At 37.2% G+C, this 22,725-nt stretch overlaps 1 protein-coding gene across 7 annotated transcripts in view; it reads right to left on the minus strand.

Annotated features, from left to right (window-relative positions):
• AMPH (amphiphysin) overlaps nt 1-22,725 on the minus strand; it is a 221,793-nt gene that overhangs the window by 17,840 nt on the left and 181,228 nt on the right. The window contains exons 14-18 of one of the 7 annotated variants that reach the window (XM_079151757.1): nt 21,628-21,651; nt 20,874-21,371; nt 18,815-18,847; nt 14,467-14,523; nt 9,163-9,288 (exon numbers count right to left, since the gene is read on the minus strand). In XM_079151757.1, coding sequence (XP_079007883.1) covers nt 9,163-9,288; nt 14,467-14,523; nt 18,815-18,847; nt 20,874-21,371; nt 21,628-21,651 — 738 coding nt within the window. The remainder of the gene's footprint in view (nt 1-9,162; nt 9,289-14,466; nt 14,524-18,814; nt 18,848-20,873; nt 21,372-21,627; nt 21,652-22,725) is intronic. The other 6 variants (XM_079151751.1, XM_079151752.1, XM_079151753.1 and 3 more) reach the window with 6 other exon arrangements.

The following is a 22,725-nucleotide window of genomic DNA, read 5'->3' on the forward strand; positions in this document are numbered from 1 at the left end:
AATTCACATATTATTGGGACACCTAAGAAATCATGTCATAAGATCCCTTTTAATCAACAGGGCAAATTACACAATAAAAAAAATACTGATAAGATATTAGTTGGGTAGAACTTCTCTATCTTGTTTTGGCCAACTGTCCTAAAGATTTCACTGTTTAGAAAGCATGGGAAATTGGGGGAAAAAAAAAAAAAAGGTCCACTCTTGTTGGTTAGATTTATCCACTGCAGGGAAACTAAGAGTTAGACACTTGTAGTTGTAGTCATGAGTTAGAGATTAGCATTATCCCAAGCTGGAAGGTCCAGATAGCTCAATGTTCTCATATGCAAATAAGGAACTAAAATGAAGCAGAGTACAGATAAACATGGTGGGAATCCCAGCCACAGGCTACCATTGCCTTTCACTGTCCATTCCTAATTCTATACCTAACTTGAGCTCTTGACTTGTCTAAAGATCCTAACATTTTTATGAAAAGACAGAATTTTCTTCAGGATCCATTTTAAATAAAAGCTCAAGTGGCAGCTATAGTCAAAGAGAGAAGAATTCTATAAAAGACACAGGCTGGTGGTTAGTACTCCTCTTCACACAAATTACGTTGAAAACATACTAGGTCAAAATTTTGCTCCACTCAGACCAGAGGGACAAGTTCTCCCTTGGAATGACAGCCTCAATGGCATTCATTTCAAAGGTAGAACCTGGCATTGTAAATCTTATTTGAAACATTTATGCACTTTTTATTGAAGGAATTTAGTAGGAGTTTCCCTCCCTAACTTTCATCTCAATCATCTTTTTTATCTGCTTTCCTAGGCTTGCCTGCAGCTCCTTCATAAACTCTCAGCTGCTGGGTCCTGGTGCAACCCAATGACTGGCAGCAGGTTGCCATGGCAATATCTGTTGGAATCAGCTACAGAACTTCCTTGAAAAATTAAGGTCTCTGCAGAGGTACCAAAGTTAATTATTTCATATTCGCTAATTTGGCCTTTTAAGATATGGTGGAATATCCAATAATGACTCATATCAGTATTTACAGTTTTCATTGGTGATTTACCTACAAAGCAAATAGAAGGGGTTGTATCTTTTGAAACAAAGGTAAATATTATGCTTGCTCAGAGGTGGGGGTATGAGAACGTAGTGGTTTCTGGAGCAGCCAAAATGGAGACTTTCTATGGGGCTTGCCAATAGTTTGCTAGAGAGATTGTTCAACTTGACTTTTAAAATTTTTTTGTGGTGTTGGACATTAAACCCAGGGTCTTGTGCATGCCATTAAGCAAGTGGTATACAATTGAGCTATGACTCTTTCCTTAAAGTTGTTTTTAAAAATGCCTTTGCTTCACAATAAACATTTTTCCCTGCCCAGCTATAGCATCTTTAGATGATATATGAAGCAACTGCTGTCACTACTCACACTGCCTCCATCCAGGTTTTTACTGAAACTTACCTCTCTTAGCATTTTGGTCATACGGTCTTTCATTTTAGGCCACACAAGACTTCTCAAAGGTAGCATTTGAGTTACTTCAGAATCAATGTTGGAAAAGAAGGCAATTTGCCAGGGAAAAGGAAGGGATATCTGATTTCAAATCAATCACTTTTTCCTGATTATGCTTATGGTTCCTGCTCATGTCCATGGAGGACTAATGAAGAGTGGTCCAAGCAGCAAAGGGCCTTTGATCCTTGACGTATTGAGGGGATGGATAGAATAAGAAAGGGCAAGAAGGGTATCAACACACATTGATCTGGGGGTTACGTTCATGTTATCCATGAACTCAAGAAATCTCTGCACCCATAGAGTGAAAGAGTTGAGCCAGTAGAACAAACCTGTGCGACTCTTCCAGGTCTAAATTCTAACCCCACATATGGAGGGGAACTGGGCTTGATGTTGGGGCCTGGGGTTTTATTATTTAAACAAAGTTGTCTTTCTTAGCATTTGAATGGGTCTGGTCTTCTACAGACTACCTAGTGGTACTAATGGCCAGGAATGGTTTCAGTGGTGTCTTTTGAAATGAGGCCAATATGAACTAAGAAGACATGATGAGTTTTTTTATCTGAAGTCAATTACAACTGAAGTCATATTAAAGACATTGAGCTAAAGCACTAGATTTCATATTTGACAAAAAGGATATATCAAAGCAGACATAAAATCAATCCTATGTTGTATGATTCCATTTATATGAAAAATCCAAAACAGATAAATCCCTAGAGCTAGAAGGCACCCTGGCAGGTACCAAAGGCTGAGGGAGGAAACAATGGAAGTAACTGCTAAATAGGTGCTATGCTGTGGATCTGGAATGTGCCCCAAATGCCCATGTGTTGAAGACGTGGTTTGTAAAGCAGCAATATCCAGAGGTGGGGTTTTTGGGAAGTTATTAGAAAATGAGGGCTATGACCTCATGAGTGATTAATCCATTTGAAAGATGAATAATTAGAATGGACGACTGGGAGGAGGTGGAAACTGTAGGCAGGCGGGGCATGGTTAGAGGAAAGCGGTCACTAGCCCCTTTCTCACTCTCTCTGATTCTCAGTTGCCATGAGGGTAGCAGCTTTCCTCTGCCATTCCCTTCCACCACAATGTTCTGCTTCACCTCAGACCCAAAGCTGTAGAACCAGCGGGCCACAAACTGGAACTTCTGAAACTGTGAGCTAAAAGAAATCCTTCTTCAATGAAGTTGTTCATTTTGCCACTGAAATGAAAAGCTGATTCACACAATGTGTATGGGATTTTAACCTGGGGTCAGGAAAATGTTTTGGATCGGAACTAGATAGCGGTGATAGTTGTGACATTATGAATGTACTAAATGCCACTAAGCTGTTCACTTTCAAGAGATTGATTTTATGTTATGTGAATTTCACCTCAATAAAACGTACATGCTAAAAGTAACAATTAAAAAGTACATGTCACTAGGCAGCCAGGTGTGGTGGTGAATACCTGTAATCTCAGTGACTAGGAAAGCTGAGGCAGGAGGATGGCAAGTTTGAGGCCAGCCTTGGCAACTTAGTGAGACCCTGTCTCAAGATAAAGAATAAAAAGGGCCGATGATGTGGCTCAGTGGTAATGTGCCCCTGGGTTTAATTCCCAGAACCAGACACATACACACAAACGATACACACACATACACACACACAAACACAGCTCCCCACAGTGCAAAAACAATCTGAATCTTGATGTTACTATTCACCTATAATTATAACACCGAACAAATAACATTGCAAAATTCTTACTTGGACCTGTTCAAGAAGACCTTTGAAATATCAAACCTCAGAAGGCAGAGAAGATTCAGGTATGTGTGAGCTACTTAGCTATTGTTAAGTGGTTAAAAAACAGTACCAGTCACATATCCAATAGCAATGACTCCTTATTCTGGAGATGGAATAAACAACAAATCCAGGCCAATCTGCTCTGAGACCTGTCAAGTTGGCCACCATCCCATTACCTTCATTTTATTCTTGGCTACCTTCATCTCTTCCTAGAAAAGATCAAGAAATTGGATGTACCTGAAGGTCATCTGCCTTTTGTTCTCCTTCTAAAAACCACCCTGAGGGAGGACACAGCTGAGGGGGTGTCCCAGTTCTCTGACTACTCACAGGGCCCTAGCAAACAAGGCAGGAAAATCCCCTACCAAAGAACTCAGAGTGAAGGACTCAGGAAGAGGCAGAGTCCTCTTAGGAAGGACAAAGAATGTTGATGGGACACAGATTCTTTAGGAACCAAGAGGAAATCTGTGCTGCAGGAGACAGAGATATATGGTCCCTTATCATTTGTGAAAAGAGGCAAAACTGGGGGTTGTCATCCTCCCCAGCTGCTATCTCCTTCCCCAGCATGTGTTTTGCCTGCTTTTGTTTATTTGCTTCTCATCAACTTTTCAAGAAGATGAGCATGATGATATCATCAAAATGTAATTGATTGAGGAACTTGATGTGCCAGATGCTAAAACTAATGAGACATATATTTCTAAGTCCTCACAGGAAAATTTTAAGTTTTCTAACTTAATTGCAAATAACAATTATTACTAACTCCATTTTACATCAGAGACAATTGGGATTTAGATGCCACAAAGATACTGTGAAGCAGAAAGAGAAAATTAACACTGCTTTTGATGACAAGTGCCTTTCTTTTCCTAAATAGAAAAACCACAGTATCTGCATGGAAACAAAAACAAAAGCAAAAAGAAAGAAAAGAGGGAGAGAAAGAGAGAAAATAAACACATGTTTTCATTTAAAGGGACCAAACTGTGGAACTTTTCAAGACTCCTAAAGGACAGTGTTAACCAAACAGCAAATCAATGAGTCAGAATTTGCTTGGCATAAATCACACACCATGCTCTGTGCTGGGCACTGTGAAAGAAGACAGAAATAGAGCCACCTGTTTGGCCTGAGGGATGCTGAAAAAGCAATTAGCTGCTAATGGGAATATAGTCAAACTCAGAAAATAACCATTCCTGTAATTCTTTTCTGAGAAAGGTAAAACACTATATCTATCTCCAAGACTCTCATTTAATAAAAGACATACATACACACACACGTGTATATCATGAAATTTTAAATTAAAGCATGCATACTTTAATTTGAGCACTTAAGAGTTTAGAGTTGGGAGATTATTCTGTGTCAACAAAGGGCAGACAGTAAATCAAGCTCCCTGGCTTGCTCTAGTCTTTGGTATATTTTTCTGACATACTGGGAGATCAGATATTGAGGCACAGTGGAAAATCCAGCTCTCATGCTTACTGTGCAACATGGAGAAAACTCAAATACTGTTCCCCATGTACATAACTGCTACAGGATTCCCTGAGCTCTGTGTAAAGTCAGTCTGTGGAAACCAGGAGGCAGAGCCATGTCTACTTCCTGCATCACCGTGTCCCCCAGGGCTAGAACAGAGCCTGATAACTACAAACATTCAAATATCCCTCTCAACTGAGAGAGAAATAATTACAGACATTCTATTCAAGCAGACAAACATATTCTTAGCAATGGAGTTCAGAGAATACACTCTGGTAACTCTTATGTACATTCTTATTGGAATATTGGTCTTGATAAGCCAGTTAACTTAAGTTTGTTAAAATTTTTAAAAAACAAACCACAACAAAACCAAATTTAGTTACTTAAATAAATGGGTCAATAATGTTTCATCATCTCCAGGATTCTCCAACAATTATAAAAATATCTTTACTTCTATCTTTACATGTTAAGTTATGCTAACCTTAAATTTAAGTACAGCACATTATTTCTTTTAAAATAATAGGCAAAAAAGGGCAATAGTCCTCTTCACATCAGCTGACAGGAATTTAGAGAAAAATAGAAGGGGCCTCTCTTTAAGAAAATGCAATTAAAATTTTATTTTCTGGAAAGAAATTACATACATGGTAAATGGTTAACTATGACTAAATCATACATTGTGCATTGATTCTATATTCATATTTATCTGATTTTTAAATGAATTCTCTGATGTACATACTGAAACAAATACTGAAATCCATTGTTTCCTGAAGTTTGTTTTCATTATTCACATAACATAGAAACATCTAGAAAAAGCAGAGTATTGATTTTAAAAGGTATCCTGTAGACATATTGGTAAAATTTGATTTTCCAGGAAAAGAACTAAAGACAATATGTAGGAAATAAAACAACAAACAGAAATGTAATAATTAAACTCTTCTTGAAAACCTCAGATTTCTTTGGGAACAACTACTAAAATTTCTTGTTATATAAATTACACTTGATTTTTTTTATCTTTTCTTTTCTTTCTTTCTTTCTTTCTCTCTCTCTCTCTCTCTCTCTCTCTTTCTTTCTTTCTTTCTTTCTTTCTTTTTTTTTTTTAACAAAACCACCACAAACTTCACCTCAAATGAAATACATTCTTGTCAAAACCTGAACTAATAACTGTGTGGTGACATTTCAGCAGCAAAAAGGATTACCTCCAAAGGTCACATCAACCTAGTCCTGATGGATGACAACCACAGTTGCCTATTAATTAATGCTAGGGACACAGTGTAGGTTTTTATGTTTTCACGACTAAATACCACATATCTAACAACAAAAGAGGTCTTTCTTTAGAAAAAAAGTAACCCAAATAAATTAGATTATTATGACCAGAAGAAAACAGATATAAATCTACTCTCTAAAGCAAAAATATACTCTGTGGTGCAATTCTCCTAAGTAGAAGGGAAGAAGAGATTCTTTCAAGTCCATTTAGGAAACACCCAAGGCAGGCACTTTAGGTGAGTGTAACACTATTACTATTATTTTTTAGTCCATATAGAGAAATGAACTTGATGTTGTTTTTTTTTTTCCTCTTTGGAAAGGGTGGATCACACTATGAGCTCCGCATCTATTGTTCTTACACCACCTGTGGGTCTCAGGACATGCCTGAATCCTTCAAAAGACACTCGAAATTGTCTTCTATTTCACAAGAAATTGACATTTTTGATTGTCTGAAGTTTACTTATTAGGCAGAAAAATATTGTTAGAATGAAAAATTCACCCAAATATCTCCTTACCCAACATTAGGGCACTTGATGTTAGTAATGGTTATGCTTGTGCCACAGTTGACTAAGTAATTTTGAAATCACCCTTAGTTAAAAAGATTATAAGTCATATGCAGGTTGAGCATCCCCAGTCAGAAAATCCAAAATCTGAAATACTCCAAAATTCAAAATATTTTGGGATGTGACTTAGGGCCAGAAATAAAAAAATTGCACATTTGACCTAATGGAAGGACCACTAAATATATTATATATAATTACATTTAGTTTATAGGTCTAAGAAGTTTATAAAATATAAATGAATTTCTTGTTTAGTCTTGGGAACCATCTGTGATATATTTCATTATGTATGTTCAAGTATTCTAAAATTTTTTTTAAAAATCTGAAATTCAGGTCTCAAGCATTTCAGATAAGGGATACTTAATCTGTATAGGTACTACTTAGTAGGTATTTGGTAATTGGTAGCTATGTATATTATTCATTGGAAAACCATTGGACTTGGATTTTATTAAAAAATAATTACTTATAGAACTTTAAAATGAGGATGAGTGCGAGGTGGTAGGTGATCATGGCAATCCAAGAGGGGATCAGAGAGAATCAACATAGGTGCCTGTAGGTTAGCTCATCTATTAACATCTTCCACCTACTGCACATCAAATGCTGTCCTGGCTCAAAGCCATGGGCATTACAGCATTAGGCCTTACACTGAAGAGCCTGGGGCATAAGGTTCAGTGTAGTTCAAAAGCACTGGTGAAGATAAAGACTGTGCTGCCACTCAAAATAGGAATTTGATGAGAACTTAGAGAATCAATGCAATTTCCTTCAACTCCTTAATGGTATCTGTTATTGTTTGGATATATGGTATCTCCCAGAAATTCATGTGTTAAGACAATGCAAGAAGGTTCAAAAGTGAAATGATTAGATTATGAGAGTTGAAACTGAATCAATAGATTAATCCATGACATGATTAACTGGGTGGTAACTATAGTCAAGTAGGACATGGCTAGAGGAGACAGGCCAGGGGGAACATGCCTTTAGGGGTAATATTTTGTCCCTTGTGATCAGAGCTCTCATCATCCTTCCCTATTGCCACGTCCTGATCTGCTTTTCTCCACCATGCCTTTCAGCCATGACTTTCTGCCTCATCTTGGGCTAGAGCTATGGAGTTGGTCATCTATTGACTGAGACCTCTGAAACTGAGCTAAAATAAACTTTTCCTCCTCTAATTGTTCTTGTCAGGTCTTGTGGTCACTGCAATCAAAAAGCAGACTAAAACAGTATCTTTATAACTCCCTGTCACTGGGCACATTCATTTTAAAATCATCTATTTCCTCAATAGCAGTCATCAAAAAGACAAATGTATTTTACCTTTCCCTGCTTAATTGTAAAGCTAAGATGAGTAGACAGTTCTCGTGATTTTGGTATCACATGGAAATGACACATCTGCACTGAACTGTTGAGATCACCAGTGAATCTGGTTGTCAGTCGCAGGTAAGAAGAAAAACTCTGGACATAGCACTCCCCCATCTGAATTTCATGCAAGCCATGAATGCTTCTAGGAACGACTCAACCCAGATAAACACACTTCTTGTTTTCCCTACAAGACTAAATACAACTCTATATCTTTAAGTAGAATTATGATAATTTTCTTGAGTCATTGTTAGTATTTCCAATCACTATCTATCCCTATTATTTATTTCTCTACTTCATTAATAAACTGTTGATTGGACAAATGACCTACCCTTTTCCCAGTTACCTAAGGCACTAACACAAAATATAACTTCCCTCTTTCTAGGCATTTAATCTAGGCAGTGCTATTTTTGGTAATAGAGAAATTGTTTTTCTTATTTCTGCATATTCTGAGAAGGCTGTAATAAATAGTACCTTGATTGACATTATTGAGAGACATTTTTACTGCCTTTCATAAATACATAGTTTTCACTCAACCCTGGCATTTTCAACTTTATATTTTCATAGGTGCTACCTTATCTCATGAACTTGGGGAATATTAGAGCTCATCCCAGTTTGCAGTGAGAATTTTTTTTACAGCAGCATGGATCAGGGTAAAAGCAGGTGACCAAGCAGACAGATGGATCTCTATCCTAGCACTAAGTATATCCTCAAGGTCCCCATTATCCTAAGGTCCAGTACAGACTTGATTTTCCACAACTTCTGGATGTACACACAGAAATCCTAATAGACATACCAATTTGGAATATGGAATTTCAGTCCCTCCCTGGGCCTTCACCAACCTACAAAACTAATATATGCAGTCAGTATGATGTCACAATCCTCAAAGTTGTTACCCTTATTTTTATCACATGCAAGTTGGTCCCTAGTTAAGGACAGGTCTCCAGCCATCATAGGTGGACAGGTCCTATGATTTCCCATGAAAGGGAGAGTTTCAAAAAGAATCAAGGTGCCCTTCTTAAAGAGTTGTGCCTGTGGCAACACTGCAGTTTTCTCCAGACCATAATATCAGATCAGCTCTCTGGGTATCTTCCTTTTTTTTTTTTAATAAAATGAAAGGGAATGTAGTTCCACTGTCAAAGTAACCGAAGGCCACTTGAACCTGGGGAGGCATGACAGACAGGAAGCTTGTTTGGCATGGATGGGAAGCGTTACACAGGGTCAGGAGATGAGCAAGGGATGGCAGCAAGGTGGATGGACGGGGAAGGAAGGTGGCTCTCACCACTGCCTCCTCCATAGGCTCCTCAGCCCTAGTTTCCAGTCCAAGGTCCAGCCCAACAGCAGGTGCAGCAGCAGCAGGAGGCTCCTCTGCTTTTGGCTCTGAGGGTAGAGCCTGTTCAGATTCAGCCTTGGATTGTTTGTTTGAGGTTTAGAGGAAAAAGAGTCAACAGATGAATAGGTAACATTACAGAATACTACACATATAAAGATTTTTTTTGTCATCCTATAGGATATCTATAGATATTTCTATATAGCTATAGATAGATAGTTTCATTAAATTTGTGCCGGAAACAACAACAACAAAAATTCCTCCCATTTGGTATAACGGATCTTTACAGAACTGAATCTTGTTAAGTTTCTCTGTTATCATCAAGAACTACACACGCTTCATCCAAGTCAGGCAAACACCTATGATTTTGGCTACTCATTTCTTTATGACAGCTATAGAAGTTCTTAAAATGGTACTTCCTGCTATTGAGAGGAGAAAGAGAGGGAGAGACCCGAGGAGGACCCACATTTGCCCACTGAAAGGAGCAAGAAGAAATTTCAGGGCACACAGTTCTAGAATCCTTTAATCCTGTTAACATGTATTGTACTAAAAAAAAACGAGGGGTCATCCCCATATTTAGATTAAAATACATTCATTTGATACTGTAGGTCACTATGAAGTTAGGGTGCCACCTCCAAAGCTAGGGGACAGCAGGCCCAGTCATGTGGCTGCTTGAAGAACAACTATAAATATTTTGTTGTCCTGTTATAAGTTTCTAAATAGTCCCTTCTTCCCCTTCTCTCTCCAACAAAATCCTTCACAATCAATTTAATTCATACAGTAAACTAATTCTTCCAAGAACCACAGAGTAGTACATTCCATGGTATCAATTAGACCCTTTTAATTATGTGGTCAAGGTGAGGTCTTTTCAGTCCCATGGAACCTCTATACATATGCATCATCTTAATCCTTATTGTATACCACATTAGATCTCTAGCATCTCTTAACAAGACCTTTTTAAAATTTTTAAAATTTGTTTTAATTAGGTATACATGACAGTACAATGCACTTTGATACATCGTATATAATGGAGTATAATTTCTCATTCTTCTGGTTGTACATGATGTAGAATCCCACCAGTTGTACGGTTATATATGTACATAGGGTAATAATGTCTGTTTCATTCTGCTACTTCCTACCCCCATGTTCTGTTCCCTCCTTTCACTCCTCTCTACCTAAACTAAAGTCTCTCTATTCTTCCCTAGCCATCCCCCTTATTGTGAATTAGCATCAGCATATCAGAGAAAACATTGACCTTTGTTTTCTTGGGATTGGCTTATTTTGCTTAGCATGATATTCTCCAGCTCCATCTATTTACCTGCAAATGCCATAATTTTATTTTTTTAAAGGCCAGGTAATGTTCCATCATATATATGTACCATACTTTCTTATCATCTGTTAAAGGGCACCCAGGTTGGTTCCATACTTTAGCTACTGTGAGTTGAGCGGCTATGAACATTGATGTGGTTGTGTCGCTGTAGTATGCTGATTTTAAGTCCTTTGGGTATGAACCAACAGGTGGGAGAGCTAGGTAAAATGGTGGTTCCATTCCAAGATTTCTGAGGAATCTCCATACCACTTTCCATAATGGTTGCACAAATTTGCATTCCCACCAGCAATGTATGAGTGTACCTTTTTCCCCACATCCTCACCAACATTTATTGGTGTTTGTACTCTTGATAATTGCCATTCTGACTAGAGTGAGATGAAATCTTAGAGCAGTTTTGATTTGCATTCTCTAATTGCTAAAGATGTTGAACATTTAGCTCAAGACCTTTTCAGTTTTAAAATTAGCACTACAAAATAACAACAGGTCATTAAAAACTCCACAGCTAATGCACGTCACCACAACCACTGCAAATATTCTCTTTGTCATTAATAAAATAAGCATATTTATCCAGCATGATCATTTCACTAAATGAATGGCCACTAGAGGGCTTGCTAAGATTTTTTTTTTTCCATCAGAACTTTTCCATTTAAACTGCAAAAAAATTTAAAATTATGTTCCCAGAATAGTAAGAAATCTCCAATTAACAATTTGGAGGAATCAGTTAAGTCCTACAAGACTCTTACAGTAAGCAACCAAAAGCTACATCTATTTCTCCTGTACATTCACATAAGTCAGTGCATATGACAAGTTTCATGGAGAAGTTACAGGAAAAGTTATGTTAAGATTATAGAAAATAAATAACAATTGCCTAGTGTTGGATAAATATACAAATTAGTTTTCTTATGCCCTCCACCAAACCATTCATTGTGATGCAGACTTTGATCACATGGCTGATCTTTTCAAAGGTCCATAAAATTAAAGGACTCATTGGTAGACAAGTGTGCAGAGATTTGATATTTTTATAGGCTTTTATAACCTTTTAAGAGGTGGTCTGACACAATTTTTAAAAAAGAATGAGATAAAATTCACTCTAATATGATCTCAGGAATTCTTTATGGGAAAAGACTTCACTTTTATTGTTCAAAAAGAATTATCCTCATAATGGAACAAATTTTCATAGCAGATGCTGTAAGTGCTCAGGATATGATCTTTCCACCTGGAAGTCAAGGTGATTTGCCTCAAGAACATGGTATCAAATGACCTACACAATGGAGGACAAGAAGGACAATTCAACAAAGCATGAAGAATTCCGTAAGCAGGTGAGTCTATGCTGTGAAGGAAGTCTGAAGCCAGATACGGAGCCAAGAGAAGTTTCAAAGCATGAGTCACATAAATGTATCATTCTATTTTAAAGAAATGCAGGGATAACTTAAAATGCAAAACAATATTGGCATCAGAGTCTGGGTTTCTAGAAGCCTGAGGAAATCCTGAAGCTTTATGTTAAGCAAGAATTACTAGTGTTATTTTATAAATGAGTCTAATTGCATTTGCTTGCTGAAATTGAACGATGTAATGGCCATGCAAAGGATATAGGCCTAGTTGTGTCACAACACATTCCACAATATTATAATATCACACCAAATATTATAATATGACATTGCAACTTAAATTCAAGGGGGATACATATAACTCACTGAATGATGGGTAAGGATGAAGCATGCTTTTACATAAAATTTGATACTCAAATTTAGAAATAGAAGTCTCTTCTATTTCTTTTAAGGTAGCATAAAATCTGTAAATACTCTGTCAGGATAGAGAGAAAAATAAATGTAAATTGTAAGCAACATCTTGCAGAAAGATCTAAATAGTCCCTGCTCCAACCATTTTCTGTTTTTCCTGTAGGTTGTCTCCTTTGACAGATGTTGCTAATGACTTGACATCATGGCAAGCCTAACTGGGAGTGCTGTTAATGATTTCTTATTAGCTGGAGTAGTAATCACTATATATTCAGAGAAGAGTTAGACCATTTTGATGTATTGGTGGCAGTAGAATGCCACAGTTGTTTTGCTCTAGGAATCAAAAATGGAATTCTTCCTTTAGAATAAAATGGATGGTATAGCCTTAGAGCCCATGTTCTGGAGTCCACTGTGATAGGACGAAAACCAGATCAATGCAGAGGTACAGGAGATGGTTTAGAAGAATGAATTAAGAGTTTATTCACAATTCATTATGGTGCTTGCCTTCTAGTCCTGCTTCTCAGATCTTGGGAGAGCTACATTAGAAAGAACTGCAAAGGACTGTGAGGGCAAATATGGACCCTGAGCAAGGTTTTCAGATTCAAAAGGGTTTCACCTTATACTTAAGGGATGATCGTGGGTCCATAAGATGCAGGCTGGGAGATGTATAGCTGAGTACTAGTTTTCATCCCCACCTTGCTCAGAAGAGTCAATGAAACAAATGCTAGGGAATTTTTTCTGCTCCTGACAAGATCCAGTATAATCACAATGTACTGAGAAACACAGGTTCATTGTGATTTCATAGTTCCTCACAACATGAGGAATGTTAGCAGCGCCTGCATTGCTGGGAATGACAAACTAAGTTCCACAAGGGAAAGAAGAGGCATGATGTCTGCTGAAGCGAAAACAAATGAAGAAGGGCAGGCATGGAAGCACCTACAACTAGCAGAGGAGCAGAGGAAGATGTCTGGAGAAATTTAAAAGCCATTGGATTCTGGGCCTGGATCTTTTTCATCAAAGTAATAGGTGTCACTTTAATTATGACCAATTGTCTTTGCTTTTGTACCAGGATTTCTTCATTTTTCTTTAATATTTTACAATCAATAATTTAAAATCTCTTCCTCCAACTCTATGACCCAGGCTAAGAATCATCAATGAACATGAAGAATGAGTCTCTTGGGTTCCAAAACTGACACCATATAATTTCCTTTGAAAGGATTCAAATATTTATTTGTAGACCACAGAGATTTAACTTAGTTGTAGCACACACACAAAAAAAAGTATGGCAATATATTAACAAGGTAGTAGAGACATACTTGTTTTATAAAAATATCATATGAACCTTTAAGTCAAACTTCCCAGAAAAGAATTCCCATCTTAAAATTGAAATAGTCTAAAAAGAAAAAATTCATTCTACTTAAACCCAATTCCAAGTTTCCAAAGAGAAAGGCGGAAGCTTGGATAATCATGCACTACTTACTTGGGAAAACCATGGAGTTGCAAATAAACCTCATAAACTAACCTTCACAGAGCCAAATTCCTCTGTAATGTAGCAGTGTCAAGCTCACAAGTCACATATCTCAAGGTCTCTTCATTCAGCTTTCTGGTAAGATACTGCTGATAAGGCTTCCCACGGTAACTGCAATACCAGTCTTAGACAAATATCTCATCTAATGCCAAGTCTAATTCTTTCTGCCTCCTGCTCATTCCCTTAGATTTCTCTGCTCTTATTTGTTATTGAATTAGGAACCACAACTCTACTATACATTCTTTCTTCCTATAACTCACAAGATGAAGGGATGAAATGAGCAAGTTGCTTCCATGCTCAAGAAAAACAGAAGGGTCTATTTTGAAGCATAAATTCTTGAAACAAATTCATGTTCAAACCTGTAGCTTAAGTTCCAGTTACATGGAAAGATCCATGTCCTTGATGAATTCACTATTCTCCACTGAGGCCCATAACTAGGAGACTTTGGTTTTTGCTGGGAACACTGTGACTTATAAATAGGAGTAACTAAACTCAGAATCACAGTAAAATTTTACAGATGTTTTCTCTCCTGATTTCTAGAAAAGAGGGACCTGCAGAAATCACATTCTAGATATTCAAACTCTAGACAAACCAGAATGATCAACTTACATTAGCATTACCACATGGTAACTTCCCAAAGACACAGACCCATGTCAACTTACCAAACTGCAAATCATACTCTGATCTGTCTGTATTGCAAATAATGAAGTGTCCTGAGGCTGAAAATGGGCAGAAAACAATTTTTCAAAAGCTATTTAAATTATCTATCATCGTGTCAATAAATGCCTTTAAAGTTTTAAAGGTTCCCTTTTAAATAACTGAAACAAAAATGAAAAAGAAAGGTTAACAGGAGTGATTCTAAATATAAATCTTGGTTAGCAGAACACTGTGAGTCATAAAAGCAAAGGGCACTGGCTTCAGGGACATCTTTCTTTCACAGATGCTCTTCTGGATGTTGACACCAAATTAGAAGTCAGTGGCTTTATGCCTGAAATTAAACTTTCAAACTTTGTTAAATTATGGCAATGAACTCTCACTATATCACTTAACTGAAAAGGTTCTTTATGTGTTATAAATTAAAACCTTTATAAAAGATGTTCATTGATCTCAGAATTCAAACTGGGGGAAATTATAAGGAATAGTGGTCTCCAACAGAAGGCTCATCTCCCATTGCACTGTCAGCCAAGATCTGTACCTTCTGGATGGGAGACCAAAGACTCTTTCCCAGACAATCTGACTGCCTCAAGGGAAAGATATGCCTGAAGAATCTGATTTCAGGGGCTCCCCAACAGAAAAGAGGAGCCAGTGACTTTGGGGTAAAGATGGTGGATTGAACATGTACAATAACTTTGTTATCTACAGAATCTAAACTAAAAACAATAAAGGGATTTTTTTAAAGGTATAAACCCACGAAGATGAGAAGAATGGGAAGAAAGAAAACTAACAAAATTTGAAATTGGAAAGCCATTGAATAAGCACTAAATAACATGGTGGATCCAAATGATTTGTGTCAAAAGATGATGACAGAAATGTCACAAATCAACCCAATTCATTGCTCCCAACGGGTCAAGGATTAGAACTGTAGATAACCAAGAGAAATAGGAGGCAGGGGGTTGCTCAAGACAGGGGAACTGGTTGAAATTCTATCAAAAAGTGACTAAGAGCTAGGGTTGTAGTTTGGTGGTAGAGTGCTTACCTAGCACATGTGAGGCACTGGGTTGAATCCTCAGCACCACATAAAAATAAATAAATAAAATGAAGGTATCATGTCCATCTACAACTAAAAAGAATCTTTTTTTGAAGTGACTAAATCTCATCTGGGTGTGGTGTGCACATCTGTAATCCCAGCGAGGCTGAGGCAAGAGGAGCGTGAGTTCAAAGACAGCCTCAGCAAAAGCAAGGTGCTAAGCAACTCAGTGAGACCCTGTTTCTAAATCAAATACAAAATAGGACTGGGGATGTGGCTCAGTGGTCAAGTGCCCCTGAGTTCAATCCCTGGTATCAAAAAAAAAAAAAAAAAAAAAAAAAAAGTGACTAAATCTCAAAATACTTTCACCTATTCTGAAAACAAAACATGAGCCTTCCTAACCAGTAAAAGACTTTTTACTGAGACTGAAATAGTGGGGTTCTGGGCTAAGGGACACAGGGGCATATTAGGAAATTAGAAAGAATAAGTGAGCATTTATATAATAAGTATTTAGTACATGTGCCGTTCTCTCTCTACCTGCCCCCTCTTCTTGTTCACTTCTGAAACAGTACAGCCCAGTTTACACTTCTCAAAACAGGAGACCACAGGAGTCTTCCCTAAGGAGTCTGACCAGATAAAAAAAAAAAAAAAAAAAAAAAAAAATCCTAAAAAATCTGACATTATGAGCTCCTCAACAGAAAATATGAGCTGGAACATCCTACAACAATGCCCAGAGTCAATGAGGCCTATCTACCTGTACAAGTTTCTAGTCAGTTGTTTTATTGTCCCCCTTTACATATGAGTATTGAGTAAAGACTCCAGAGATCTGAGAAAAAACTAAAATATAAAAAGGAAAAACTAAATTTAAAAAACACAAGTGGAAAAAACAAAGAATTTGGAAGAAAAAACAAGTTACAAAATTGATTATTAATACCCTCAGAAATAAAATGGGAGATGTGGCATTCAAGACACAAGAAGAGGATGCTGTTGAAAAATGAATATGCAGGAACAAAAAGAGCCATTGGAAAATGAAAAACTTAAAGGATGAAAGATCTATAGGAAGAGGTGGAAAGCAGAGAAAATGGAGAAAAGGAAATGAGAAGAAAAAAGTAATTGGACTAGCTCAGGAAGATATCCTACAAAAAAGGGAAGCATTATAGAATGAGAGAAAAAGAAAAGCAAAAGAGAAATTGATCAGTGAAAACAATAATTTTAGAATTCCCCTAAACCAAAAGGTGTAAATTTTTGGATTAAATGGGCCTAGTACAATGAATGAAACCAGACTCAGACCATAACCCTTCACTGTAAAATTTAAGAAATACTGACTTAAAAGAAGCTTCTACTGTTCCAAAGAGAGAAGCTTCCTTACAAAATTTCAGCAATCATAATATGTTTTTTAAGGACAACATCGAGAGTTAGAACTGAGTGGAAGAATAGCTTTAAAATTCTAAAGGGAAACTAATTTACAACTTCTAATATAATAGCAAAACTAATGGTTCATTAGGAATATAAAGACATTTTCAGATGTGTGGGGTCATGATTATATACCTCCTCTAGACATTTCCCTCAAGAAGTTACTGAAGGATATGCTGTACCCAACTGAGGAATTAAAACACAAATAAGAGCAATTTGCATCCAGAAAGCAGTAGATGAACAACAGAGAAGGATAAAGGCAATCCTGGGATAAACATCATGGAAGAGTACCAGGTCGTAGCCTAAGAGTACACAGTTCCAACTACAGCGAGCTCAGGACAGCAATCAACTTCTTCAAGAAGATAAAACTGCTTCCATATCCAATATTTCAACAAAATGAGAAAAGGTTTATATAGCTCTAGAGTAGGGGGGTTCACCTGGCACCTAGAAACATAAGTAAGCCAATCAACAGGCAAACACATAAGAGTCACAATTATCTCTAAAGCAAAACAAAATAAAACAAACTTGCATAAAACGGAAATGTAAACTTCATGACTTGACTGTTGTTAGCATTTATATCATTATGCCACAGAACGGCTGGATGACTATGATGGAACTCTATCAGAGGAAGAGCAAGATGCAGAAAAGAACTGGGGGGGTAGGAGTGGAACACGCAGTCACCTCTCACCTTCCAGAGATTGAGTCAATAGATAATGCTTTAGAAATCAAGAAGTAGCATTAAGAACAACCCACACACAGATATGTGGCGAAGCTATAGAAGCAGTTAAAAAAGAGATGAAAATATATACTTCTAAGAAAGAAGAAATGGAGGGGATGCAAGATAGTCTGAAGTTTTCAAATGGAAACCTGTATAAAATTTCATTATTGTTGAAATCATGTGCATTAATAACTGTTAGAAATACAAATTGAAAGAATGAGGTAAGAATAATGATTCCTAAGATGAAACCTTCCAAAAGAGGTTTCTGAAGATGGAAGAGATACATTGTGTCACCTGTCTTTGTGATTATGTGTATCTGTATTTGGGTACAGAAGCGCGTTTTAGCTTTTTATAGGTAACACATGGGGAAAAATAATGAAAAATATTAAAAAAGAATTTATTTATGAATATCTACTTAGATAATTCTACATGCTAAAATTGTTAGAAACTGTGTGTGTCTGACATTCTGATGTGAAGCATTCATCACAGACAAGCCTGTTTGAGGCCATACTTCAAGAGGTTTTCAGAATCAAAACCAGGAGTTTGATAACCATGAGGTCTGCTTTTTACACGTATTACACCTGGCTACCCACTAGGACCTCTGAAGAGGTTGGGACAGTCCATCTAATGTCTCCTCATTCTCAGACTCCCAAGGAATATGCTGCCTTGTTGGACAGAGTCAATATGTGGTAAATGATCTTCCAGTGGTTTCTTTCTAGAGAAGCATGAAGAGGTAGGGCTCTGTGTATGAATCCTGTGTGGCTCCTCTATGAAACCTTAGAAGGAGGTTCCTAAAAGCCTCTGATATTTTCTAGAGATCCATCTCCTTAGTTCAAAACAATACTCTTTAGCCTTTTTTCCAGCAGCTGAATTCAGGTGACCTCTCAGATCAAGATAAATTCTAATTACTAATAAGAGAAATCAGCAGAAAGTAGAAGTCCAGATTATAACTAAAAACATGAATAATAGCTGAATGAAGTCATGGAGCATTTAGTGTGCATTGAGTTGCTGGGCCCTGTATGCATATCTCATCATAATGATCCTTCAGTGTTGCTAATTATTCTGACTCCATTACACCATTTGTAAATAGTAGTGTCAAATTTTGGACTGACACTCTTCATGATATTCAACCAGTGGCATAAGATTGGCAGCATCTCAACAGATAGCTCTTGCTAGAAAATGGATTCCTTACCTGGGCGAATCCATTAAATGAACCACCAGAAACCTAAATAGAAATGGAAATCAGAGTGTGTTATTTTTTTTCCATCACTTTGATCAGATTAGTAAATATCCATTAGACAAATTGGAGAGCAATAACTACCACACATTTTTTAAAATAATACAAAAGTTTGCTGTGCATGAAAGTGCTTAGGAAATGTACAAAGACCATGCTGTATTATTTTAAATAGGCTGACAAAAAAAGAAAGATTAATTATACAATTATTGCTGGTATGTGACTCGGTGCTAAGGAAAACCTACTTTCTTAATAATGAGGAGATGATTGACAAAGAAGAGCCATGAGGGTTAAATAGCTCTCTTTTTAGGACATACATAAATTCTGGAAGCAATTTTTTAATCATTTCTGTAATCCATCATTTTAATGAACAGTGACTATGAGATACTAGTTTCAGTGGACCTGGATAGAAAGATTTCCTGTGTTCTTATTGGAGTAGAACCACTTCAGAAATAGTAAGTAAATTTGTGCTGCTTGTGACTTAGCACATTTTTTAGTGCTAAGTAAAAACGAAAGTAAAAAGAACGAACTCAGAGAATGATATGGTACAATAAGATTCTCATTAATTCCCAGGAGTTATTGTGCTTTTATGGATTTTTTTTTTTTTTTTTTTTTGGTCAACCTATTTGTGTTTGGTTTGCACAGATTTCAAGAGGTGCATGACAATCTGTCAAGGAGATCAATCAGACCTCCAAGAAGATAGTGATGGATAATGAAGTAGGTAAGAGACATTAGGAAAAACAGAACCTACAGAAGTCTTTGGCTAGTCTATGCTACATACTGGGGTAAGTACCTCGTCTTTATCAGCCTCTATTTCTTGGTACAATAATCCATATCTCTGGTTAGCAATTTCATCTTCAGATAAATCTGAGTTGTTGATGCCATTGTCTCGGGAACCATCAGAACTCTCAGTGCTAATGTTCCAGGAGGTTCCCAGAACCAAAGTTCTGGCTATCTCCTGACTTTGTTTGGAGCAGCTAGCAATGACTTGTTCCCCACTTACATCTGCTAGTAAGCCGACCTCTGGTCCATTTTTGTTCTCAACCATTTTTAAATGTTCCCAGTCATAATCTATGTCTCCTATATCTCTAATAGGCCTGGGGTTATTAGAATCCAGCCAACTGGTAAATCCACTTGCTTGGTTATCTGGTATACCAGAGAATTCTGATATATCCATATTATTTACCGATGAATTTAAGGTTGGCTGCCAGACTTGACCTTGATCTCTGTTTGCAATGCTTGGTAAGTTAATGGAACAACCAAAGGTCTCAGTTTCTGTACTTTCAAACCCTTCTATCAATGAATCTTTTCCCTTAGATGAATACTGATCTTTTTTTTTTGCATCAGTTTCCAGGGAATAAATAAGGCTCATTGTAGACTGAACCGACACTTTTGTTGATAAAACAACATCCTGACTGCTATTCCTATCATAACCAGGAGTATTTAACATATTCTCCCACTGAATTTCTTTAATATCTGCCCTGCCCTGTGCTGGGTAATGTGTCATTGCATGGTTGGAAGAGTATACTAAATTTTTCTTTATGTCTTTTCTAGCTAAATCCCATCCCTCTGGACCAGCATCTTCAATATTAGATACAGAGCTGGTCCAGAGAGGCAGAGTCAAGTTATCTGCAAGATAGGCAGATTTAGCCCCAGAACCTTCTATATTTTCACAATTATTGATTATTGCTTGAAACCCTTCTTGTGGCCCTTGGTGTCTATTGCCAAATTCATCTTCCATATCTGCTCCTTCCATGTCATTTTCTAATAGGTCAGTTTTCTCAAAGTCATTTTCATAGTGTTTTACACTTTCCTTACAACTCACTCTTAGATCTTTTCTAGTGTCCATTTCACTAATTTTGAAGGCTTCCTGGTCCTGCTCTGCTATTGTTTGGGGACAATCTATTGCTCTGTTTTCTGTACTTTCAAGTACTTTCTCTTCAAATTCCTCTGTACCATTTACTGCCTTGATATCAACAGTTCCAGTGTCTACCTGTTGACATGTCTCCACACCTGCCCAAACAGAATCTTCTATCTTCTGTTTCTCTTTTTCTTCATCTGACTTTTTAACATCTTCATCACCTTCTTTGAGCAGACCAGCTATTTCCATGGCTGGCATCTCTGAGTCAAGTAATTCACATGGCTGTTTCATCTCCATAGAAGCAGCAATGGCAACTCCAGCCCCGGGCACAGGCTTTGGGGACAGCAGTTCATTTCCACCTGAAGGGGCTGGCCCCAGGATATGCTCACCCTGTTCGGCTATAGTGGACCAGTCAGCAGAAGAAAGTGTTATGGTGGATAATCTCATGTCTTGCTCTGCTTCAGAGAGACATGTAAAGTCTTCTTGAAACATACTTGGGGTAATTTTCTGGCTGACACTGTCTGTACTAGCATCAGGGCCCCAAGTAAATGCACCTATATCATTTTGACATCTTTGAATTTCTTCGGCCAACCCACTGTCTGGAGTTTCCTCCATGATCAGGTTACACAGGGAAAGACTTTTTGAAGAGTCAGTCTTTAAAGTATGCAGAAAAGCAAAGAAAAAGAAAACAAGATGAAATAGACCATGATAAGATTTGATGAGAAACACAAAGCTCTTCAGTAGGATAGCACGAGTTAAACAAAACTAGAAAATGTTTAAATCAATTGGCTTAAGTTTAAATCTATGACTAGCAATGCCTTGGGGGGGAAAAGTTCATTCTAAAATTCACCTTGTATATAAAGAATACTAAATATTTTTAGATTCCAGAATTTTCTGGATATTTACCTACCGGTTGTACCAAATCAGTGCTTGTCTGCATGCATTAAAAAAGAAGAAAAAAAAAGTATAGGATAAGGGGAAAAATTCACTGGTAAAGTAAAATCTCATGCTATTCAGATACTACATTCTGATGAAGGCTATTGCTTTTACTGGTTTGGGATTTAATTTTACAACTGCTTTTGCAATAGGAAAAAATTTGCACTAAAGTTGTATAAGACTGCTATGGAAAAGGTATAATTGAAACAAAGTCTCTGTGATTTTCTAGCATTGGCAAGGATGTTTTAAGGCTGGTACATGACTTCTGCTTTAGCAGACTCAAAGTTTCAAACAAACAAGCAAGTCTGAGAACACTAGAATAAGATCAAGCACTAGAGGTCACAAAATTACACAGTATCATATACTCTGACACAGCATCAGAATAACATCTTCCCCAAACTCATCCTTCACTTGATTCTGCTTTTGAGGTAGGTCTACGGATGGAGAATGATCTGATATTAACCACTGTGACTCCCTCAAGGATTCTGCTGATGTCCCTCAACCTAGAAGTCATTTTCTGCACACAAGGAAAAATCCCTGGGATGTTGAGAGGATTAAGAACTATGAGCAACTATGTTCAGAAAGCCGTCATTGTGCATTCTTACCATTCCTAGCAAGTTTGTCCTCTGAAATAGTCAGAAGTTCTTTTTATATAATATCTTCCACATCACCATACCCCTCGGGGAAGAAAAATGTTTTGCAGCTCCAACTAAAAGTGTGAAATATGGGAATAAAAAAATAACGACTTTGCATTGCCCCTGAATCTCCAAGAAAATTCATATAGAGTTGAGGCTAGAATTCAAACACTCTGAATATCAATCCATCCACCACTTTTTTGTAAAAACACAAGTAAAACCAACTCACTACAAAAGGTATAACTTAGTCATAGGTGGTTTCAACCTTTGAACTAATAACTTTAGCTCTTCTCTTGAGAGCTTTCCCTGAGGTTCCAGAGATTCTAAAGAATGCAGCATAAACCCACTGCTCAAGAAAGGAAGAGGATGGTCATCATTTTCTTTGAAGGAGAAAAAAGTAGCAATGTCATTTCAGAACATCAGAACAACTAAAAAAA

This window comes from Sciurus vulgaris, assembly GCF_902686455.1.
Source record: "Sciurus vulgaris genome assembly, chromosome: 8".
Classification (NCBI taxonomy): domain Eukaryota; kingdom Metazoa; phylum Chordata; class Mammalia; order Rodentia; family Sciuridae; genus Sciurus; species Sciurus vulgaris.